This window comes from Peromyscus leucopus, chromosome 6 (assembly GCF_004664715.2).
Source record: "Peromyscus leucopus breed LL Stock chromosome 6, UCI_PerLeu_2.1, whole genome shotgun sequence".
Taxonomy (NCBI): domain Eukaryota; kingdom Metazoa; phylum Chordata; class Mammalia; order Rodentia; family Cricetidae; genus Peromyscus; species Peromyscus leucopus.
The window spans coordinates 34,775,592-34,795,930 of record NC_051068.1 but is presented as its reverse complement, the minus strand read 5'-3'; the positions used below and the strand labels follow the sequence as shown (position 1 = coordinate 34,795,930).

The window sequence follows — 20,339 nt, the reverse complement described above, 5'->3', positions numbered from 1 at the left end:
CCAGAGGTCCTCTAGAAACTGGGCCCTCAGAAAAGACAGAGATGTCATGCTCCTAGGAAAGAACTGCTTTTCACAACAGTTGCTTCCTAGCATTCTAACTTATCGTTTTTTTCACCTATGTTCTTGTTTTGAAAAGGTGAGCAGATTGAAACACAAGGTAAGGATAAGAAGCTGCAGAGCTGTGTTTACATAACTGACGTAATATGTACTTAGGGTTTAAATAATGGGGGAAAGGCCTACTCCACCATCCCAGACAGAATGGAAGCCCTACCTGTCACTCCCCCCCCCCAAAAAAAAAAAACTAATGTAATTGCTGCGCTAAAGAATTCAACACAGCAATAATAGGCAGGGGTGGAGAGTTACAAGTTAGAATATCCCACAGAGGTTTTAAGAGAGAAAAATGACAATAGGACTTAGTTAACTGGCTTAGTTAATGGCAGCCCCAGACAACATCAGATCTGATGGGGGTGGGGGAAGAGTCTTCACACTGAGCTTACAAGTGCCCCCTTGTGGACAATCCTGCTTATTACATATACGTATCACATCGTCATCTTTTCTCTCCTGTTTGAAGCTGCCCCTGCCTGTAAGTAAACTGTTTTGCTCTTTGGGGAGAATGCAAATTAGGGGTGAATGGGTTGATCACAGGCCTACCACAGCCAGGCAGACCATGGGAATTCTTTATCTTGCTTTTCAGAATCCAAGATCCCTTCATTAATCTTTTCATGATACAGTTGCCACATCAACTTAATATGCGTTATACAAAATGTAAATGTGGGTGTCAATAAGGCTGTAGAAACAATTAGCATTCACTCTAACTGACATCAAGTCTGTGGAGGATGCACTTAAAGATTAATGACCCACAACAAAGACAGGGTCTGTACTGGGGGCCCAGAAAGATGCTTGGTGGTTAACAGCACTTTGTGCTCTTGGATGACCCCACTTTTGTTCACAGAACCCACCCCAGGAGGCTCACAACCAGAACTGGAGGCCCAGAACTCTGGTTCCAGGGAATCCAATGTCTCCTATCCTTGGGATCTTGGGATTGGATGGCCAGCACTCTGATCTCAGTGCTTGCCCCTCAGTTCCTGGTGAGACACTTCCATAAAAAAGGCCTCATTTCTGTCCTTGTTACTCCAGGCCCAGTCCCTGCTGCTCAGGAAACTTCTCTGTGTTGCTAAGAAGAAAGACTTCAACATTAAATGTTTCTTATGTGAGCTACAGACTCTTTCTGAGAGCAAGATCCAGGCATGGAGAAGCAGGTGAGCAGAGATTTTGCTTCTCTACTGAGTATTTTACAGGTCACACTTGACAGGTCTTGTTAAAAGTCTACCTGTAACTAAGGAAGGGCACTTAAATCACCGTAGCAGCCATGTCCAAAAGTGCCACAAGAGGGCGACAGGAGCCACCACATGTTTTCCCATTTCAGACAGAGAAGAGAGGGGTATTTTCCTGTCCTTCCAAGACATGAGTATTTTGAGATCAGAGAGAACAGTATTTTGAGGTCAGAGAGAACAGAAATGTAGGCAAACCGATTAATTTCGCCTCGATTTGTCATCAACAAAAATGTGAGATGTCTCTGTAGTGTTCACTAAGGGATGGCAGAGAAAAGCACCCGTGTGCTTGCAGGCCCCCAGAACCCCGTGAAGGCACACAGTGCTCGGCCTGTAGCTGCTCAAAACATGGTCAGTGAGTTCCGATGAGCAGTTAGCACTGTGAGGTGGGATGGAGAGGGGAAGTCAAGACTGGCTCCATCTTAGGCTGGCTGGACTGCCTGTCTGCCCTCGGTCTCACCTCCTGCTATAAAGGACATTTGGTTTTATCTCACTCGGTGTCTTGGGATTGAGATAAAGAATAGGAGATTCATTTGTGTATCTTTTATGTTTAACTAAAGATAATTAACTATTATCTGGGTCTCATACTGGGATTTCCACTCACTGCCTGAAAGAAAAGGGGAGGGGCAAGATCACCCCAATGCCACTTATTTGTTCATACTATTTCAAATATTGAATCCTACAAATTCAGCTGAGTATTACATTAATATTATCCCCCTGCCTCCAGAGTACCTTTTTTTCTTTCAGTATATCACTATGCTTTTGTCTGAGTCACTTTTCAAGTAAAAATTCAGCATGGGCTCCGAGGAAAGTCTGTCTCTCAGCAGCAAGGACTCAGCGTGAGTCATGTCTTAGAGCTTTCCTACTTCTTCAAGAATAAATTCACATGAGTAGAAAAGCCCACATGCTCTATAAAGGATAAAACCCATGAACTGAATTTATCCAGGATGAAAAGGGACATTAAAGAGGGAAAGGATGTTAGGGCAACATTGAGAAGGGGTGAGAAGGCCCAGTGAAGTTTTGTGTCATCACAGGGCGACTTGGGTTGCCCCGCTGATTTTGTGTGTACTTATGTATCTGTGTATGTTCCTGTGTACAGTTCTGTCTACATGTTTTGGGGTAATGTGCACACATTTTAGATATGTAGAAAATGGTACTTGGTGTTCAACAACTGGCTTCTTCAGATGGTGAGGAGCAGGGCCCTTCAAGTCCCAGCCAGCCTGGCTACTGGTCCCTGCATTCAGTCCTAGCCCAGCCTTTAAGGTGCAGGCTGGCCTGAAGGTCTTGGTTCTTGTCCAGCTCCCCTGAACTTTATTCAGGTTTCGATCAGCCTACACTTCTGTGTGTCATTCTTGATGATCCTTTTCATCTAGGCACCCTCTACTTACCACCGGCATTCTTTCATAGGCACGGATGGAAGCTAGTCTATCTGCAAAGAAGCAAATGAACAATTGATATTTTCGTAGTTCACGCTCAGCTTCTCCGCACGCGGGTTGCAGCTTCAGTACCTGAAGGATTTCCGCGGACCTTTTCCATTTTCTCTTTCAGAGACACGATTTGCTTTTCCAATTGGTCATTCAGCTCCAGCTGGGTCTCATATCGGCATTTCCACTCACTGACTGAAGGAAAAGGGGGGGGGGGCAAGATCACCCCAATGCCACGTATTTGTTCAGGCCGGAAAGTGCCTGACGTGCAACATGAGAACCTAGTTCCGATCTCAGCACACACATAAAAAGATGAAGACAGAGGTGGGTTTCCGTAACCCCAGAGCTAGGGGAGGGGCAGACCCAGGCACACCCTGTCAGCTACAGTAGCACTATATTTAGGTATTTTCTTTTATTCTTCAAGCAGGTTTTGTGTTTGTTTGTTTGTTTGTTTTGTTTTCACTGAATTTATAACCTCTGGGTTCGGTAAGAGACCCTGTCTCAAAACATTAGCAAATAAAGAAGATGCGTGTGATCAAAGAAGACAAAGATATTGGCCTCTGTCCCTCACATGCACACACAACACATGTGCACCTACACACACTTCCTGTACTGACATGTACACACACACACACACACACATATATATACACGATAAAATATGGACCGATTCAAATTTACTTCATTGCTAGCTGGATTCATTAGTAATACAAATGAGCTAAAAAAAAAAAAAAAGAAAGAGGTCATTTCAAAGTATTATCTCTAAGACAGGATTTCCTAGACTGCTGGGATTAGACCCACCTTCATGATGTCACTCAGCCAGAACTGGACACTACTTTGGTGCCTCCTGCACGCCTCTTCTTCCTTGTTCTCTGCCCCTCATCCCCCATTTATCCTTCACTTCCCGCTTTCTTACAGTATACTCTATTAGGGGGAGTGTCAGGAACACGCCTCTGCCCTTGAGAGCTCCATACAACACCCTAACAAACAGCATCAGCACCCATCCGGTGTCTGAAGTCAGTCTTCACATAAGTGCTTTCAACATTGAAAGTTGCAACTCTCATATTTTAAAATTTAGTCATTCCACAGATGAGGAAAGCAAGGCCCAGAAATGAATGACATTCTCAAGATGTTAGAGCGAATATTGGTCATGATGGCACACATTTGTAAGCCCTGCACTCCGGGGGCAGGGGGGCCTGCAGCAGGTCTGAGGGTAGGCCTAATACACTGGGAGTGCCTAACCAGCCAGGGCCACATAGCAGACTTTGTGTTAAAAACAAACAAACAAATAAATAAATGTAAAAGTAGATTAAGAGATGATGTAACTGGAGTTAGACACAGTTTTATATGACTAAAAGTGTCTCCTTTTAGCTACTTAGCTACAGTAGTACTGTATTTAGTTGTTTTCTTTTATCTTTCAAGCAGTGTTTCTTTTTCCACTAAAACCCTTTGGCTACTAAGGCCAAAACACTCAGTATTGAGGAATGGAGGGAAGGCAAAACCAGCTTACAGTTGAAAGCTCCTTGTCCAATTCCAAAGCTCAGAACCTTGAAGTTGGACTTTGTAGAAAGAGAGAAAAGCAATGACATGTGTTTCCACTTACACTTAGCACATCTGAGATTCAGCCTGCAATCTGACAGTGCTGGGGTCTGAGGAGAATGAGTGAAACAGCAAACACCACTACAGACTGGACCCTGTCAGCAGGACACAGCCCTACCCTAGGCCTGCACTGCTAGACACAGGCTTCCAACATCGGGATGCACACCCTCCCATCTTCCAGCATAGGGATGCACACCCTCCCATCTTCCAACACCAGCATGCACACCCTCCCATCTTCCAACATCGGGATGCACACCCTCTCATCTTCCAACACCAGCATGCACACCCTCCCATCTTCCAACACCGGGATGCACACCCTCTCATCTTCCAACACAGGGATGCACACCCTCCCATCTTCCAACACAGGGATGCACACCCTCCCATCTTCCAACACCAGCATGCACATCCTCCCATCTTCCAACACCAGCATGCACATCCTCCCATCTTCCAACACCAGCATGCACATCCTCCCATCTTCCAACACCAGCATGCACACCCTCCCATCTTCTGATACCGGGATGCACATCCTCCCATCTTCCAACACCAGCATGCACACCCTCCCATCTTCTGATACCGGGATGCACATCCTCCCATCTTCTAACACCAGCATGCACACCCTCCCATCTTCTGATACCGGGATGCACACCCTCCCATCTTCCAACACCGGGATGCACACCTTCCCATCTTCCAACACCGGGATGCACACCCTCCCATCTTCCAACACCAGCATGCACATCCTCCCATCTTCTAACACCAGCATGCACACCCTCCCATCTTCTGATACCGGGATGCACACCCTCCCATCTTCCAACACCGGGATGCACACCCTCCCATCTTCCAACACCGGGATGCACACCCTCCCATCTTCCAACACCGGGATGCACACCCTCCCATCTTCCAACACCAGCATGCACACCTCCCATCTTCTAACACCGGATGCACACCCTCCCATCTTCCAACACCAGCATGCACATCCTTCCATCTTCCAACACCAGCATGCACACCCTCCCATCTTCCAACACCAGCATGCACACCCTCCCATCTTCCAACACCAGCATGCACACCCTCCCATCTTCCAACACCAGCATGCACACCCTCCCATCTTCCAACACCAGGATGCACACCCTCCCATCTTCTGATACCGGATGCACACCCTCCCATCTTCCAACACCGGGATGCACACTCCATCCCACCATTCACCAGCATGCACACCCTCCATCTTCCAACACCAGCATGCACACCCTCCCATCTTCCAACACCAGCATGCACACCCTCCCATCTTCTGATACCGGGATGCACACCCTCCCATCTTCCAACACCGGGATGCACACCCTCCCATCTTCCAGCACAGGGATGCACACCCTCCCATCTTCCAGCACAGGGATGCACACCCTCCCATCTTCCAGCACAGGGATGCACACCCTCCCATCTTCCAGCACAGGGATGCACACCCTCCCATCTTCCAACACTGAAATGCACACCCTCCCATCTTCCAACACCACCATGCACACCCTCCCATCTTCCAACACCAGCATGCACACCCTCCCATCTTCCAACACCAGCATGCACACCCTCCCATCTTCCAACACCACCATGCACACCCTCCCATCTTCCAACACCACCATGCACACCCTCCCATCTTCCAACACCAGCATGCACATCCTCCCATCTTCCAGCACAGGGATGCACACCCTCCCATCTTCCAACACCAGCATGCACACCCTCCCATCTTCCAACACCAGCATGCACACCCTCCCATCTTCCAACACCAGCATGCACACCCTCCCATCTTCTGATACCGGGATGCACACCCTCCCATCTTCCAACACCGGGATGCACACCCTCCATCTTCCAGCACAGGGATGCACACCCTCCCATCTTCCAGCACAGGGATGCACACCCTCCCATCTTCCAGCACAGGGATGCACACCCTCCCATCTTCCAACACTGAAATGCACACCCTCCCATCTTCCAACACCACCATGCACACCCTCCCATCTTCCAACACCAGCATGCACACCCTCCCATCTTCCAACACCAGCATGCACACCCTCCCATCTTCCAACACCACCATGCACACCCTCCATCTTCCAACACCACCATGCACACCCTCCCATCTTCCAACACCAGCATGCACATCCTCCCCCCCCCCCCCATCTTCCACACAGCATGCACACCCTCCCATCTTCCAACACCAGCATGCACACCCTCCCATCTTCCAACACCAGCCATGCACAACCTCCATCTTCCAACACCAGCATGCACAACCCTCGCCATCATTCATCTTAACACCAGCATGCACACCCTCCCATCTCACAACACCAGCATGCACAACCCTCCCATCTTCCAACACAGCATGCACACCCTCCCCATCTTCCACACCAGCCATGCACACCTCCCATCTTCCAACACCAGCATGCTCACCCTACCATCTTCCCAACACCAGCATGCACACCCTCCCATCTTCCAACACCAGCATGCACACCCTCCCATCTTCCAACACCAGCATGCACACCCTCCCATCTTCCAACACCAGCATGCACACCCTCCCATCTTCTAACACCGGGATGCACACCCTCCATCTTCCAACACCAGCATGCACATCCTTCCATCTTCCAACACCAGCATGCACACCCTCTCATCTTCCAACACTGAAATGCACACCCTCCCATCTTCCAACACTGAGATGCACACCCTCCCATCTTCTAACACCGGGATGCACACCCTCCATCTTCCAACATCGGGATGCACACCCTCCCATCTTCCAACACAGGGATGCACACCCTCCCATCTTCCAACACCAGCATGCACACCCTCCCATCTTCCAACACCAGGATGCACACCCTCCCATCTTCCAACACCAGCATGCACACCCTCCCATCTTCCAACACCGGATGCACACCCTCCCATCTTCCAACACCAGCGTGCACACCCTCCCATCTTCCAACACCAGCATGCACACCCTCCCATCTTCCAACACCAGCATGCACACCCTCCCATCTTCCAACACTGAGATGTACACCCTCCCATCTTCCAACACTGAAATGCACACCCTCCCATCTTCCAACACTGAGATGCACACCCTCCCATCTTCCAACACCGGATGCACGCCCTCCCATCTTCCAACACAGGGATGCACACCCTCCCATCTTCCAACACAGGGATGCACACCCTCCCATCTTCCAACACCAGCATGCACACCCTCCCATCTTCCAACACAGGGATGCACACCCTCCCATCTTCCAACACAGGGATGCACACCCTCCCATCTTCCAACACCAGCATGCACACCCTCCCATCTTCCAACACCAGCATGCACACCCTCCCATCTTCCAACACCAGGATGCACACCCTCTCATCTTCCAACACCAGCATGCACATCCTCCCATCTTCCAACACTGGGATGCACACCCTCCCATCTTCCAGCACAGGGATGCACACCCTCCCATCTTCCAACACTGAAATGCACACCCTCCCATCTTCCAACACCAGCATGCACACCCTCCCATCTTCCAACACCAGCATGCACACCCTTCCATCTTCCAACACCAGCATGCACACCCTCCCATCTTCCAACACAGGGATGCACACCCTCCCATCTTCCAACACTGAGATGTACACCCTCCCATCTTCCAACACTGAGATGCACACCCTCCCATCTTCCAACACTGAGATGTACACCCTCCCATCTTTCAACACCAGCATGCACACCCTCCCATCTTCCAACACCGGATGCACATATTCCCAAACTGAAGCTCAGAGTCACTCACCAAATACACCATGAAAGAGGGGAAGGCAAAGCCCTGAATTACCAAACATATTTCCAATAGATACCAAGAGATGGAATTCTCTCTGACCACCTAGCTGAAGCCTTCTGTCTCATTTACACCATGACAATGGGAGCTTTACAGCCAGATAAGAATGCTCCCAAAATAGTTTATTTTTTACTTATATGAGCATAATGTATACGTTTAATAATATGCTGCTGTGGATACAAAACACAGCTCTCTCCTCAAAGGGCATAAGAGGCTTCATTCTTAGCCAAATATGAGTGACCTCATCCCAGGAACATGGATTCAAGTTGCCCCAAATAACACATAGGAGTGTCTACATAATATTTTATTAGTTAAAGAACTAAGAAAGGCTTAAGACATTTACCTAATATACTGGTGTGCCCATAGGTAGGTAGGATATAGAAAATTGGGGTGAATTCTGTGGTAGCTCTCAGATACTGTCTGGTGACATTCATGGCTTTTGGATTGGTGGAAGCTAGGCATCTGCTGAGAATGTATTTCCAAGTTTCACTTCTTAGTCAAGGAAATCACATCAGATTCAGGGGTAAGAAATGAATGATTATTACTATATGCAAATCATTGAGTGTAATACAACACAACCAGACTGAAGAATAGAAATCACATGATCATCTCAACAGACACAGGAAAAACCTTTGACAAAGCAAAATGTCCCCCTCACCACAGCGCCGAAGAAACTACCAATAGAGAGAACGTTTCTCTACACAATAAAGGCCACAGTCAACATTGTGCTGGATGCAGAAAAACTGAATGCATTTCCTCTCCAACCAGACACAGAAAGCTTCCTCCCTCCTTCCCTCCCTCCTTCCCTCCCTCCCTCCCTCCCTCCCTCCTCCCTCCCTCCCTCTTTTTTTGTTTAACAAAGGGCTCACAGCCGGAGCTGGAACACCAAGGGGAAAGAAAGACATGAAAGAAGCAGAGAGGCAAGGAAGAAGCCAAGCTATCCCTTATTTGAAGCTGATAGGATCCTAGATGTAAAGGCCCCTCCAGACTCCTCAGGAGAACTCCCAGACACAATGAGCACTTCACCAAAGTAGCAGGATACAAAATCAACAGAGAAAAATTAATGAAATTTCTAATTTGTGGTTAATGAACTTGCTCAAAAAAATCAATTTTAAAAAAGCCCACTCACAATAGCTTCAAAGACAAAAAGAAAAACCCCATAAATCCTAGGAAGGAATCTAACTAGGAAGGTGAAGGGCCGCTATCGTGAAAGCTTTAAGACCAAAACTAAAGAAGACTCCGTGAGTCCTCCTGTGCGCAGGACAGGCAGAATATTGCCAGACTTGATATTATCAAAGAGATCTGGAGACTCAACACGATCCCCATCAAAAGTCCAAGGAAATTCTTTACGTAAGTAAACAATGAAAAATTCATGTGGAAGCACTAAAGGCCCCCAAACCACAGCAATTTTTAACTGGAAAGAGTAAAGTTGGAGGTGTAAGACATGGTCTCAAATTATACTATACAATTCTACAAAAACTGCTGTGGTACTGTGGTGGACCCCCAACCATACATTTATTTTTGTTGCTACTCCATAACTAATTTTGCTGCTGTTATGAGTTATAATGTAAATATTTGATATGCAGGATCCTGGAGGGGTCATGACCCACAGTTTGAGAACCATTAGAACAGAGACAGAGCTCTACATGCACATAGCTAAAGTCATCAAGTTCTCAGCCCTACAGGTGATGTGTTTCTTCACCAGTATAGAGGGAAATGCTGATCAAGAGAACTCTAAGTCATTTGTTCACTGTTGTGTACCCCCCCCCCAAAAAAAATAAAAGTTGTGCACTCATAAATTCCCCAGCCAAGTCACTCCAAGGCCAACTAACTTAGTGCAATTTTCACAGGGATTACCCAACACTTGATACACATATAAAGAAGAAAGGGTTGAACCCCGGTGAACCCTGAGGCGTTCCAAGTCTTTTCCGTTTTTGAGAAATCTGGAATGGACAAGTGCCCAGAACATAGGAGGACAAGGAGAGATTCACAAGCCAGAGGCCAAGAGATTCGAGTGTTTCAAAGGTAAGTTCCTGATTCATGCTGGAACAGGCCAAAGGTGAGGACCCTGAGTACTTACTGGCTTAGCTCACGCACGCATGCATGGCATCACTAGTGTCCCTGATGAGGAGTTCCGGGTGACTGGAGGCCAATCTCCTGACTAGTGGCTGCAATATGAATGAGGTGATCAGGAACTCCCTGGGTAAACCTGGTTCATGTCCCACTCCCACCCCCTCACAGGGGGGATGTCCCCAAGCCTCAGGAAGCCAAAGTTCCTGTCTCCAGATGAAAAACAAAACAAAACAAGAAACTGAGGGGCAAATGTCTTTCCTATTGTCTCCTTGCTGAAGCTTGAGATGAAATCGAGATTCAGTTATTCGTGAAACCACATTCTCTGCACACAGGTGCCTGTGCCAATGGGCTTCAAGGGGCCTGTTTTGAAACTGATTGTGGTTGCTTGCTCTCTTACCTGCAAATTAACCCATTTACAAGACAGATTAGATTAAATAAGGGAGATAAGAGAGAGCAGACACACACAGAAAAGCACTGTTTTTTGAAGCACGTTGCTGCATGGGTACAAGGTAGGGGAAGTCAGGTGAAGAGAAAAAAACGCATCAACAGAAGTCTGTGTGTTGTCCCTCAGATGAGGTGAACTCAGGAAGTCAGCACACACTAGGCCTGACTGGAGCAGAAAGGGAAAAGGATGAAGGAAGGGGCCTAGTTCTGGAGTACTGCCGCCCAGCCCAGTGTGAGTAGATGGGAACTACACACAAGTGAAGAGTTAACCAGGGTTAGGCCAGGCCACCCAGGAGCCAGATGCAGTGAAGGCTGAAGCTTTACTGGTAGAAGCCATCTTTGGGAGATTGCTCGTTCTCCCTGGAAGAAGAGGGTAAAGGCAGTAATTGAAAAAGAGCGTGGGAGACAGGTGGTAAGGTTCTGAGGACCGGAGAACATGCGGGAATTACACCGCAAATGTAATCACAGTTGTCCATAGTTATCATAACCTTATAAGGTTGACACAGTAATAAATCAAAGCTTTACTGCTGCCTTTAGGATAAATGCAGACTCATTAATGTCTCAGCAGTCTTCACAGTGTGTCTCCTTCACGAACCTCAGCCTCTCACTGCACGCTGTGTGTGTGTGTGTGTGTGTGTGTGTGTGTGTGTGTGTGTCCCTCCTGCTTACTCAGCATTCTTTCTAAACGGTTTTGTGTTTAGGACCCCCACGGCAAACTACATGCATTTTTATTTGTGTATGTATGTGCTTTATGTGAGTATATTTCCTGTGCATGAAGGTACATGAGGCAAGAAGAGGCTGTTCAGCCGCTCGGAACTATTATTACAGGTGGTTGGAGCTACCCCATGTGGGTGCTGGGAGCTGAACTTGGGTCCTCTGGAAGAGCAGGAAGCACCCTTAGCTGCTGAGATGGTCTTTCCAGGCCAGTGAATTACATTTTGCAAATGGCTGAACTACTACATGCCATCACACAGGACGTGGTGAACTGTGACCTTCCCTTTGGTCCTGGCTGAGCTCAAGGCGTCTCGATGCTATCTATGCTCCTAAGCTTCGTCCCAGCCTGCAAGAGGATCACGGCACAGAGCGCTTGTCTTCCGCCCCTGGAATCCATGACTTTTCACCAATAGAACACGGTGGCTCTAACCACACACCAAGTGTCCTTTTACTGGCCCAGCAACTTCACTCCTGTCATTTAGAATGCATGCTTAGGACTGCACTCTGTGAGGAAGGGGAATACACAACAGTGGTCTTGAATGACCGGCCCATTTGAGCCTTCAGATAGATGACTGAACCCCAAACAACCCTGGGCTGCAACCACAGGGACCCCAGTCAACAAGCATCCAGGCGAACCCAGCCAACCACTGGATTGTAACCGGTTTTAAGCCGCTGGGTTGAGGGTGGTTTGCTACACAGTGCCACATACAGAACCGGAACTGTCCTGTGTGCTGACGCGGTAAGCGCAGTTATGGCAGCAGCAGTAACGAGAGCCAGTGTTGGTCTCCACCAACTGTGTGACCTGGGAAGTAATCGAAGTTCTTGAATCCCATTTTTGAATAAATGAGGAGAATAACACCTGCCTGCCTCTGAGTTTCTAGACCCAATAAACATGCAGGGGAGGGGTAGCAGCATTTCCACCCTCCACCTTATGCTTTAGACCAACGACTCAGGAGCTCCCGCCATCCTGACCTGCCATCCTGACTTAGGCCCTTTGTGCCTCATCCTCGATCCTCCCTGAGAAAGCTGTTAGCATTCTGCCCTGTTCAGCAATGTTTTCCTAATGGACTTAGGCATTACATCGCCTCAGTCATTTCCAACATGTTTTCTGCATTTCCCACCTAGATAGGTCCTTGAGGACATTCTGATTAGCTTTGCCAATGTTAACTACTGAGTGAGTGAGGCCAGAGGCTGCCACCACAGGGCCCGTGACACCGAACATGTACATCTGGGGTTAGAAGAGACTATTATAGCCTTAGATAAAATGGTGTTCTCCAATTAGGTTTTAACAGAGGTTTGGTGTAGAATTTACTTTTCAATGCTATGATGAAACACCATAACCAAAAGTGAGTTGGGGAGGGGTTCATTTCAACTTGTAGCTCACAGCCCACCACTGAGCGAAGACAGGGCTGGTACTGCAGGGCAGGAGTTGTTTTTTTGTTTTTTGTTTTTTGGTTTGTTTTGGTTTGTTTGTTTATTTGTTTGTTTCAAGACAGGGTTTCTCTGTGTAGTTTTGCACCTTTCCTGGATCTTCCTCTGTAGACCAGGCTGGCCTCCAACTCACAAAGATCTGCTTGCCTCTGCCTCTCGAGTGCTGGGATTAAAGGTGTGCTCCACCGCCGCCCGGCAGGGCAGGAGTGTGAAGCAGAAACCACCATGGAAGAATGCTGCTTACTGGCTTGATCCCTCTGGATTCCTCAGCTACCCAGGCCCACCTGTAGGAATGGTACCGCCCACAGTGGGCTGAGCTCTCCCACATCAATCAGCCATCAAGAAAACGCCCCACAGAGTGCCCACAGGCCAATCTGATGGAGGCAATTCCTCAGTTGAGATCCCCTCTTCTGAGGTATTGTCAAGGTTTGTGTCAAGTTGACAGAGACTAACTATGACAGTTAGTTACTTACAGAACTACATTTTGCCTCAGATCTGGCTACCAGTCCATTTATTCATGGCTCCTCTGAGAAGAATGTAAAACTGGGTTTAAAATCAAAATCATCCGCATAATCCTAACAAATGCCTCCAGTCCTTCAGCATTGAGTTCAAGCACTCACTGCCTCCAAGACTCACTCACACATGCCCACTTCCCATCTCTCCTCACACAGAGCTTCTCCACATACCCAGATTTTAGCTTGACATTTTCTCCCAATCATCAGTCAACATTCTTTAGAATGGAAAAAAATAAAGATTGTCCATTTGCCGGGCGTGGTGGCGCACGCCTTTAATCCCAGCACTCGGGAGGCAGAGCCAGGCGGATCTCTGTGAGTTCGAGGCCAGCCTGGGCTACCAAGTGAGTCCCAGGAAAGGCGCAAAGCTACACAGAGAAACCTTGTCTCGAAAAAAAAACCAAAAAAAAAAAAAGATTGTCCATTCAAAGTATTGGCACATGATAGGGTCTGGGTTAATATTTGTGGGTTCATAGACTGACTATGTGACAATTTTAAAGGTGTGTGTGTGTGTGTGTGTGGTACCCCCTCCCTCTCATCCCATTCTTCCCATGAAAATAGCCAACCCCCAATTTTAATTATATTCCATGTCCAATAATCAAGACACAAAAGGCTGTGGCTAACTAGGAGACTTACGATATTTTATTACTGACTAAGTAAATTACACATTTATGTCACATAGCTAAACTTTGCATATTGATGAATACTCTGAGCTTGCAAGGTAGAAAAATACAGTCAGGGGTTTAGCATTAAGTGCTCCTATGAAAGCCTTTATTGTAAACTACTATAGCAGACAAGCATCATTGAAAGCTTGGTACTATTATCCAGTATGTGCTACTTCACCCACAATAGCCACCAGGCAAATGAGCCCCACGTGTAAACGTTTACTGTGTACCTGCATGGTCAACACTGAGGCTGGTCTCCAGCTCTGCTATCTTATGTCGTATTTCAAGCATCGAGAGCTGCACGACATCCCTGTTATTAGAAATATTCTTGTTAATAATGATTCAATAAAAGACAAGGCGAGAAAACTAATGTCTAGCAACCCACCCGTACTTCAGGACCAAATTATTATGAAAGACCATTTACTGGAGGTACAGTTGAGAAGCAGCTGTTGGGAAAATGAAAGCTAATTAGTTAGTTCTAGGAGTTAAAATGCACCAAAGTCCAGAATCCCCTGTAACCAGTGTGTGTCTACCCTCATATGTGATCCCAATGATGCTGCTACATGTATCTCAGAGTCCAGCTAAATACTAGCACGAGGAATATCTATGGTAATTAGGTAACAGCAGAAACCCCCAAACACAGATGTGGGAGGCACTAATAATACACACAGAGAAAAATTTAAAAGGTCAAAGGCACCACCTCAGAGGTCGTTTAGGGCATGAGTGAGTGGCAGGCTACCACAGTGCAGGATGCTGAGAGAACTGTCCAGTGAAGACTTCCGAATGCCCATTGTGCTGAATGGGCCACTGAAGGCCCTTGCTGCAAGCCTGACAACCTGAGTTTGATGCCCGGAGCCCATATGGTGGGAGGAGGGAACCAACTATGCTGTCTGTACTCAGACACGCACCTCGTGTGCCGTGACATATGCAGCCCCTGCCAAAGACACACAATAAATGTAAAACAAAACAAAAACAAATAAAAAACCCACGGTTCAGTGAACATGCGCACAGGGATGCAGCCAATGTCCCGAATGCTGACTGAACTGCCTGGGCTAAGAAGCTAGGCTGAGGTCTGTCGTGACTGGGTGACAGAACTGAGATGTGACTTCTTGCAGACTTGTTCTGCACCCTGACTGCCTCAGCAACACACAGAGCCTGTACTCAGAATGCTCTCAGTTTGGCACAAGACCCAGGAACAGGCCATTAGCTCTGTGATCAGAGTGCAACTTCAAAAGAACTGAGGCACTCACGGGGCTCTGATGTTCAGGAGGCCTGTGAATGGGGCTGTGGTTAGCTATTAGAAACACTCGGAGTAAGGGACTGGGAGGAGAGGAGGAAGGAGAAATTGTGGCCGAGATGTAAATATAGATTTTTAAAAATACTCAGAATATTCGAGGTCCTGAGATGAAATACTGCATTATTTCCCCCTGTACTAAGGATTGAATCCAGGGCCTGTGTATGCTCTTCGGGACCTCTTCTGTAGAGCTACATCCCCAGCCCAGGCTTTATCTTAAAACACTGTGTCCTGTGTGCCTAACTGCCCTCCAGCCCCTCACCCTCTTGCCCTGAGAACCTGAGTTTACAAGAGTTTCTCACCTAGCCCGGGTATAACTAGCTTCTTCCTTTTTCCTCTCTTAAAGCATTTTGGAGACAGGCTACCGCTCCGTGGTAGAACGCTGACCCAGCGTCACAAGCCCCAACCTCCTCGCCTCCACCACCACCACGCCCCCAAAGCATAGAGGGTCCCACCCAGAGCCCATTTCTACAAAAATGTCCATTTTTCTGAAGTTCTTCAAAAGGAACAGAAAAAATATGAATTTAGTGGAACCATCAAAACCAGTCACATATTTTCTTCAGCATTACAGACACTTTCTTTACACTTGCTCGCTCTACAAAAGCAGGACCACTCACTTGTATTCCCTTGGCTTCCATTGAACAAAAAGGTAAATGGGACCGTACAGGTGGCTCAGGGGTTAGGAGCTCTGGCGACTCCTGCCTAGGACCCGGTTTGGTTATCAGCACCCACATGGAGGCTCAAAAGCGCCTGTAACTCAAGTTTCAGGGGATCTGATGTCCTCTGTTGGGCACCCTGGGAACTGCGCTCGCTCTCTCTCTCTCTCTCTGTCTCTCTCTCTCTCTCTCTCTGTCTCTCTCTGTCTCTCTCTGTCTCTCTCTGTCTCTCTCTCTCTCTCTCTCTCTCTCTCTCTCTCTCTCTCTCTCTCTCTCTCTCTCTCTCTCTCTCTCTCTCTCTAGCACACACATACGAACAATGAACCTCTTCCTAAACACTGCTTTGGGAGGTGTCCCCACCCACGCACAGGGCCTGCCTCCTCTGTACGTCCGAGCTCCTGCCTCCTCGCGCACATCCGAGGAGCTCCTGCCCAGCAGGTCACGTGAGGCCTAGTGGCGAGATGGAGCCCAGATGGCCCACTCACTTCATGTGGATCTCCTCCAGCAGCTCTAGCTTCAGGCGGTCTGTGCTAACCCCCGCGAAAGTGTCTCCGCGGCCCTCTCCCATCGCAGCAGCTTAGAGACCTCCCGCGCCCTTCGGCTGCGCACCACCTAGAGCTTAAGACCTGGGGAAGCCTAGGAACCTTGAAGGAAAATGCGTTGCCAGGATCCGTAGCATGACGTCATAGGGTGTTGCTCATGTCTGCAGGCCCCCGGTGTGAGCTAGGGGTAAAACAGCCTGGGATACATCCATCTTTTTCTGACCCTCTTTTGACTTTGCTTTCCTGGACTTTAGAGCGCCTGCGCCTTCGTTTGCTTCAGCGCAGTAGGCTAGGCTTTGAAAAGACAGTCTGAACTTTGCTAAGTGTGAGCTTTCAGGCCGAGAAATTCTGCCTTGGAGTTTAGGCAGTTCCGTGCACTGGCCTGCTTATCACATTTGTATTCTACTCTTGAGACATCATGGTTTTAACATACTCTGCCTTCTCCTTCATCTTTTACCAGGAAGGTGATAGGCTCTGTCTCCTGCGGTTTGAATGGATTGTCCCCACAAAAATTCATCTTGAAATGAAATCCCTCTTAGAGGATTTATATTAAGAGGTGAGTCTAGACAACCATCGAGAAGTGATTAGAGGGGCTTGGAGAGACGGCTCAGTGGATATGAGCACCTGAGCTGTCAGAAATGGGTCTGGGGTCCCAAGAAAAGGACAACACAATCCAAAGTATCCCGGCAAGGCTGAATGTATGTAACTGGTCAAGCCAGCAGACAGGCACACCAGTTTTATTTCTACCACAAGGGTCGTGTGCCTCATTTTGAGCGGTCAGACCTGGGCCTCACACTCCCATGCTGTGGTTAGGGCGCAACTGATAAGCAAACTATAACAGAACAGAAAACGACTTGTCAGCACGCATTTTGACCCTAGAGGAATTCGGATTTCTGCCAAGTGACTTCTTTACTATTTTTTTTTTAAATAAGAGTTTTGTCTTATTTAATTCTTTGACAGAACAGAAAAGAGTACATTTTATTTGTATTTCTCACACAGCTCTTGATGAGGACTCTGGCTGGTTCCCATCGCTCAGGATGGATGCTGGACCATCCAACTCCCTTTTCTGATCTCAGCAGTCACTGCATGCAGGCAAAACATATCAATACATTCCAAATCGACTGGATCTTTGCCCCTGTGAGTAATCCTGTAGGTTAATGGATTTGTGGGTTATCTAAAAGTCAGTTTACTCTGGGATATCTCTTCTTCCTGGCTTGCCCTTTGGGGTGCCCTGGACTCACCTTGGATATGACATCTGATACCAAGTAGAGGAAAATGGCCACCTCGGGATTCCCCGAGGATGCTGAATGTTTCCTGAGTGTCCTGCACTAGGCATTATTATTGCGCTGACTGAATCAAAGATTTCCCCCTTCCTCTGTATTAAGGGCTGGACATGAGAGGTGCCTCCTATCACTTCCACCATGTTTTCTTCCTCCCCACTGTCTAGTTTTTCCCATGTGTTTGAGGTCTCTGGACCCCAGAAAGCACTCTTGAGCAGACATCTGACTTGCACTCTCTTATCCATGCCTCCTGCCATCTGGAAGAAACCACAAGTCAACACCATCTCAGCCTCCCCTTCCCCACTTTTCTTATCAAATCAGGCTAACTCAATGTGTAGCGTCCACACGTTCTTTCTCCTCCCTTATGGGGCAAGTTCTTCCTGTGAAGACAGCTGAGCCTCTGCTGCATGCCTTGTCATCAACAAAAAGGGGCTCATGACTGACATCAGAGGCTGCATATGACCCTGTCCTAAAGGTGCCGCTTCCCGGGACATTGTCCAGTCCATCAGTGTTCTCGGCATCATCTCTATAGTCACACGGTAGACTCTCTTCAGGGAGGCATACCATGGGACCAAGTGAGGAAGATGGGACACCATAGGGTTCCCAAGCACGCTCCACGCTCAGGTGGCTTGGCTTTGGTTGCCTGTCACCCATTGCTGGAAGCATGTTACCACCACTACATCCAGACGGCACACCATTCCACACCACATGGGAAAGGTAGCCAAAATGGAATTGCTCCTGAAGATACTCGAGTCTCGGAGAGCAGCCTCAGCCATGTGTCCCAGCACCCATTTCAGGAGCCACACAACGCCCCCCTCCCCAACATCCTTGGTTCTGCCAAGTCTCTTTAGGGGATCCAATTGTGATGTGGGACTTTTCTTGGGGAAATTTCCTATTTACCCAAATAGGACACCGACACCAACACCGTACCAAAGAAAGACGACTGTCCAAAGTGAATCAGCTCACTGAGGTTGCTGGCAGAAGTATAGGTGAGGGGTCACTTACAGGACCACAGGAGACTCAAAGACATCTTCAAAAAGCCTATGCTAGCGTGGGCATGATTGATGAGAGCTGCATTCCTGGGACTCCGTGAAGAACCTGCAGGCCGATTGGCCAGTTACAGAGGCTCCTCTCCTCAGCAACTGCACCTGCTTGTATAGCCTTGGGAAAGGACTGCCTTGTGGCTCTTGTAGCTCCCGGACCTTGTGTATTTCCTGTACTTCTGGTGTCGTCTGAGCTGCCCTGTCACTCTACGGGGAAGCAGCTGCATGACATGCCGAGGTGACAGAGCTCCTCAGGCTGTGCAATCTATAAAGACTAACGTCTTTTCCCAGATCCCGCCTCTGGAAGCACATAGGATGCTGGCAGGTTCTCCATTCCTCCATGTTCCTCGAGGGCCTGGTCTTGACTTCCAAGATGCTGCACTGTTGCTGTGTCCCTACATAGCACAAGGCTTCTTCCAACATGGGAAACAAGGAGATCAGAAAAGGGGCCTTGCTAACTTCCCCCAGCTCTTTCAGAAGGGCCTAATCCCAGCCTGAGGACAAAGACTGAATGGCCTAACCACCTCCTCAAGGGCCACCCTCTTGATACACTTGCACTGTGTTGAGTTTCAGCATGAATTTGGGAAGGAACATGAGCACACAAACCACAGTAGGCCTCAGGACAATGGAAACTCGGCTAGGGTGATGTGGTTAATTTTGTGAACTATGGTGAACACAGGTAATTGGATGTTCTGTGAGGGGGTGAGATAGGAAGAGATATTTGGGGGCTAGAGAAAGGATCACTGGCTAAGAGCACTGGATGCTCTTTTGGAGGACAGGGAGGTTCAATTCTCAACACAGACATGACAGCTCACAACTGCCTGCAATTCCAGTTCCAGAGGATGTGATGCCCTCTTCTGGTGTTGACAGATATTGTACAAACACGGTACACATAAAGACATGCACACACACATAAAACAGATATTAATACATAGATATTCGGTCTTAGTGCCTGATTCCTGACCAACCTCTGAAAACCCTTGGAGAGTCACAGAATGTCTCTGATTACTCCTCATTCCCCTTTAGGCACACCTGAGGAGTTTAATGTCACATAGATGAGGGGCTGGTTGTCATAATGGATCATGAGTGAGAAAGTTGGGACTTTCGGCTCTGTCCTTTGAGTGCTTGACCTCAAGGGGAATAAATGCAAGGCTGGGATCGAGTTAATCTCCAATGGCCAACGATTTAATTATGCCTGTGTAACTGGCCTCCTTAAAGATCTTGAATGGTAAGGTTTGGTGAGCATATTCTCAAATCTAAAGTGTGGTATGCTCCAACTCTATGGAGACGAAGTGTCCTCTTCTTTAGTCTAGACAGGAGGTCAGTACACTTTCTGTAAGGAGGTTAGTACTTTCAGTTTGGGGGCCCTACATTCTTACAACAGCTGGTGAGTTGACAAGGGCAGTCACAGTTAACGTGCAAACAAATGAGTGTAAGTGACCCAATAAAAATGTATTTTTGGAAACAAGTAGCCAGTGGGATCTGCTCAGTGGACAGTGCTCGCACATCTCTGGTC

At 48.0% G+C, this 20,339-nt stretch overlaps 1 protein-coding gene across 1 annotated transcript in view; it reads right to left on the bottom strand.

Moving 5' to 3' along the window:
* The window catches only part of Ccdc169 (coiled-coil domain containing 169), a 33,413-nt gene extending 16,805 nt beyond the window's left edge, over positions 1-16,608 (bottom strand). Inside the window, exons 1-4 of the mRNA XM_028873384.2 lie at positions 16,444-16,608; positions 14,239-14,318; positions 2,840-2,950; positions 2,720-2,760 (exon numbers count right to left, since the gene is read on the bottom strand). Of these exons, the coding sequence (XP_028729217.1) occupies positions 2,720-2,760; positions 2,840-2,950; positions 14,239-14,318; positions 16,444-16,526 (315 nt within the window). The 5' untranslated portion in view covers positions 16,527-16,608. The remainder of the gene's footprint in view (positions 1-2,719; positions 2,761-2,839; positions 2,951-14,238; positions 14,319-16,443) is intronic.
* Positions 16,609-20,339: the final 3,731 nt, after the last annotated feature.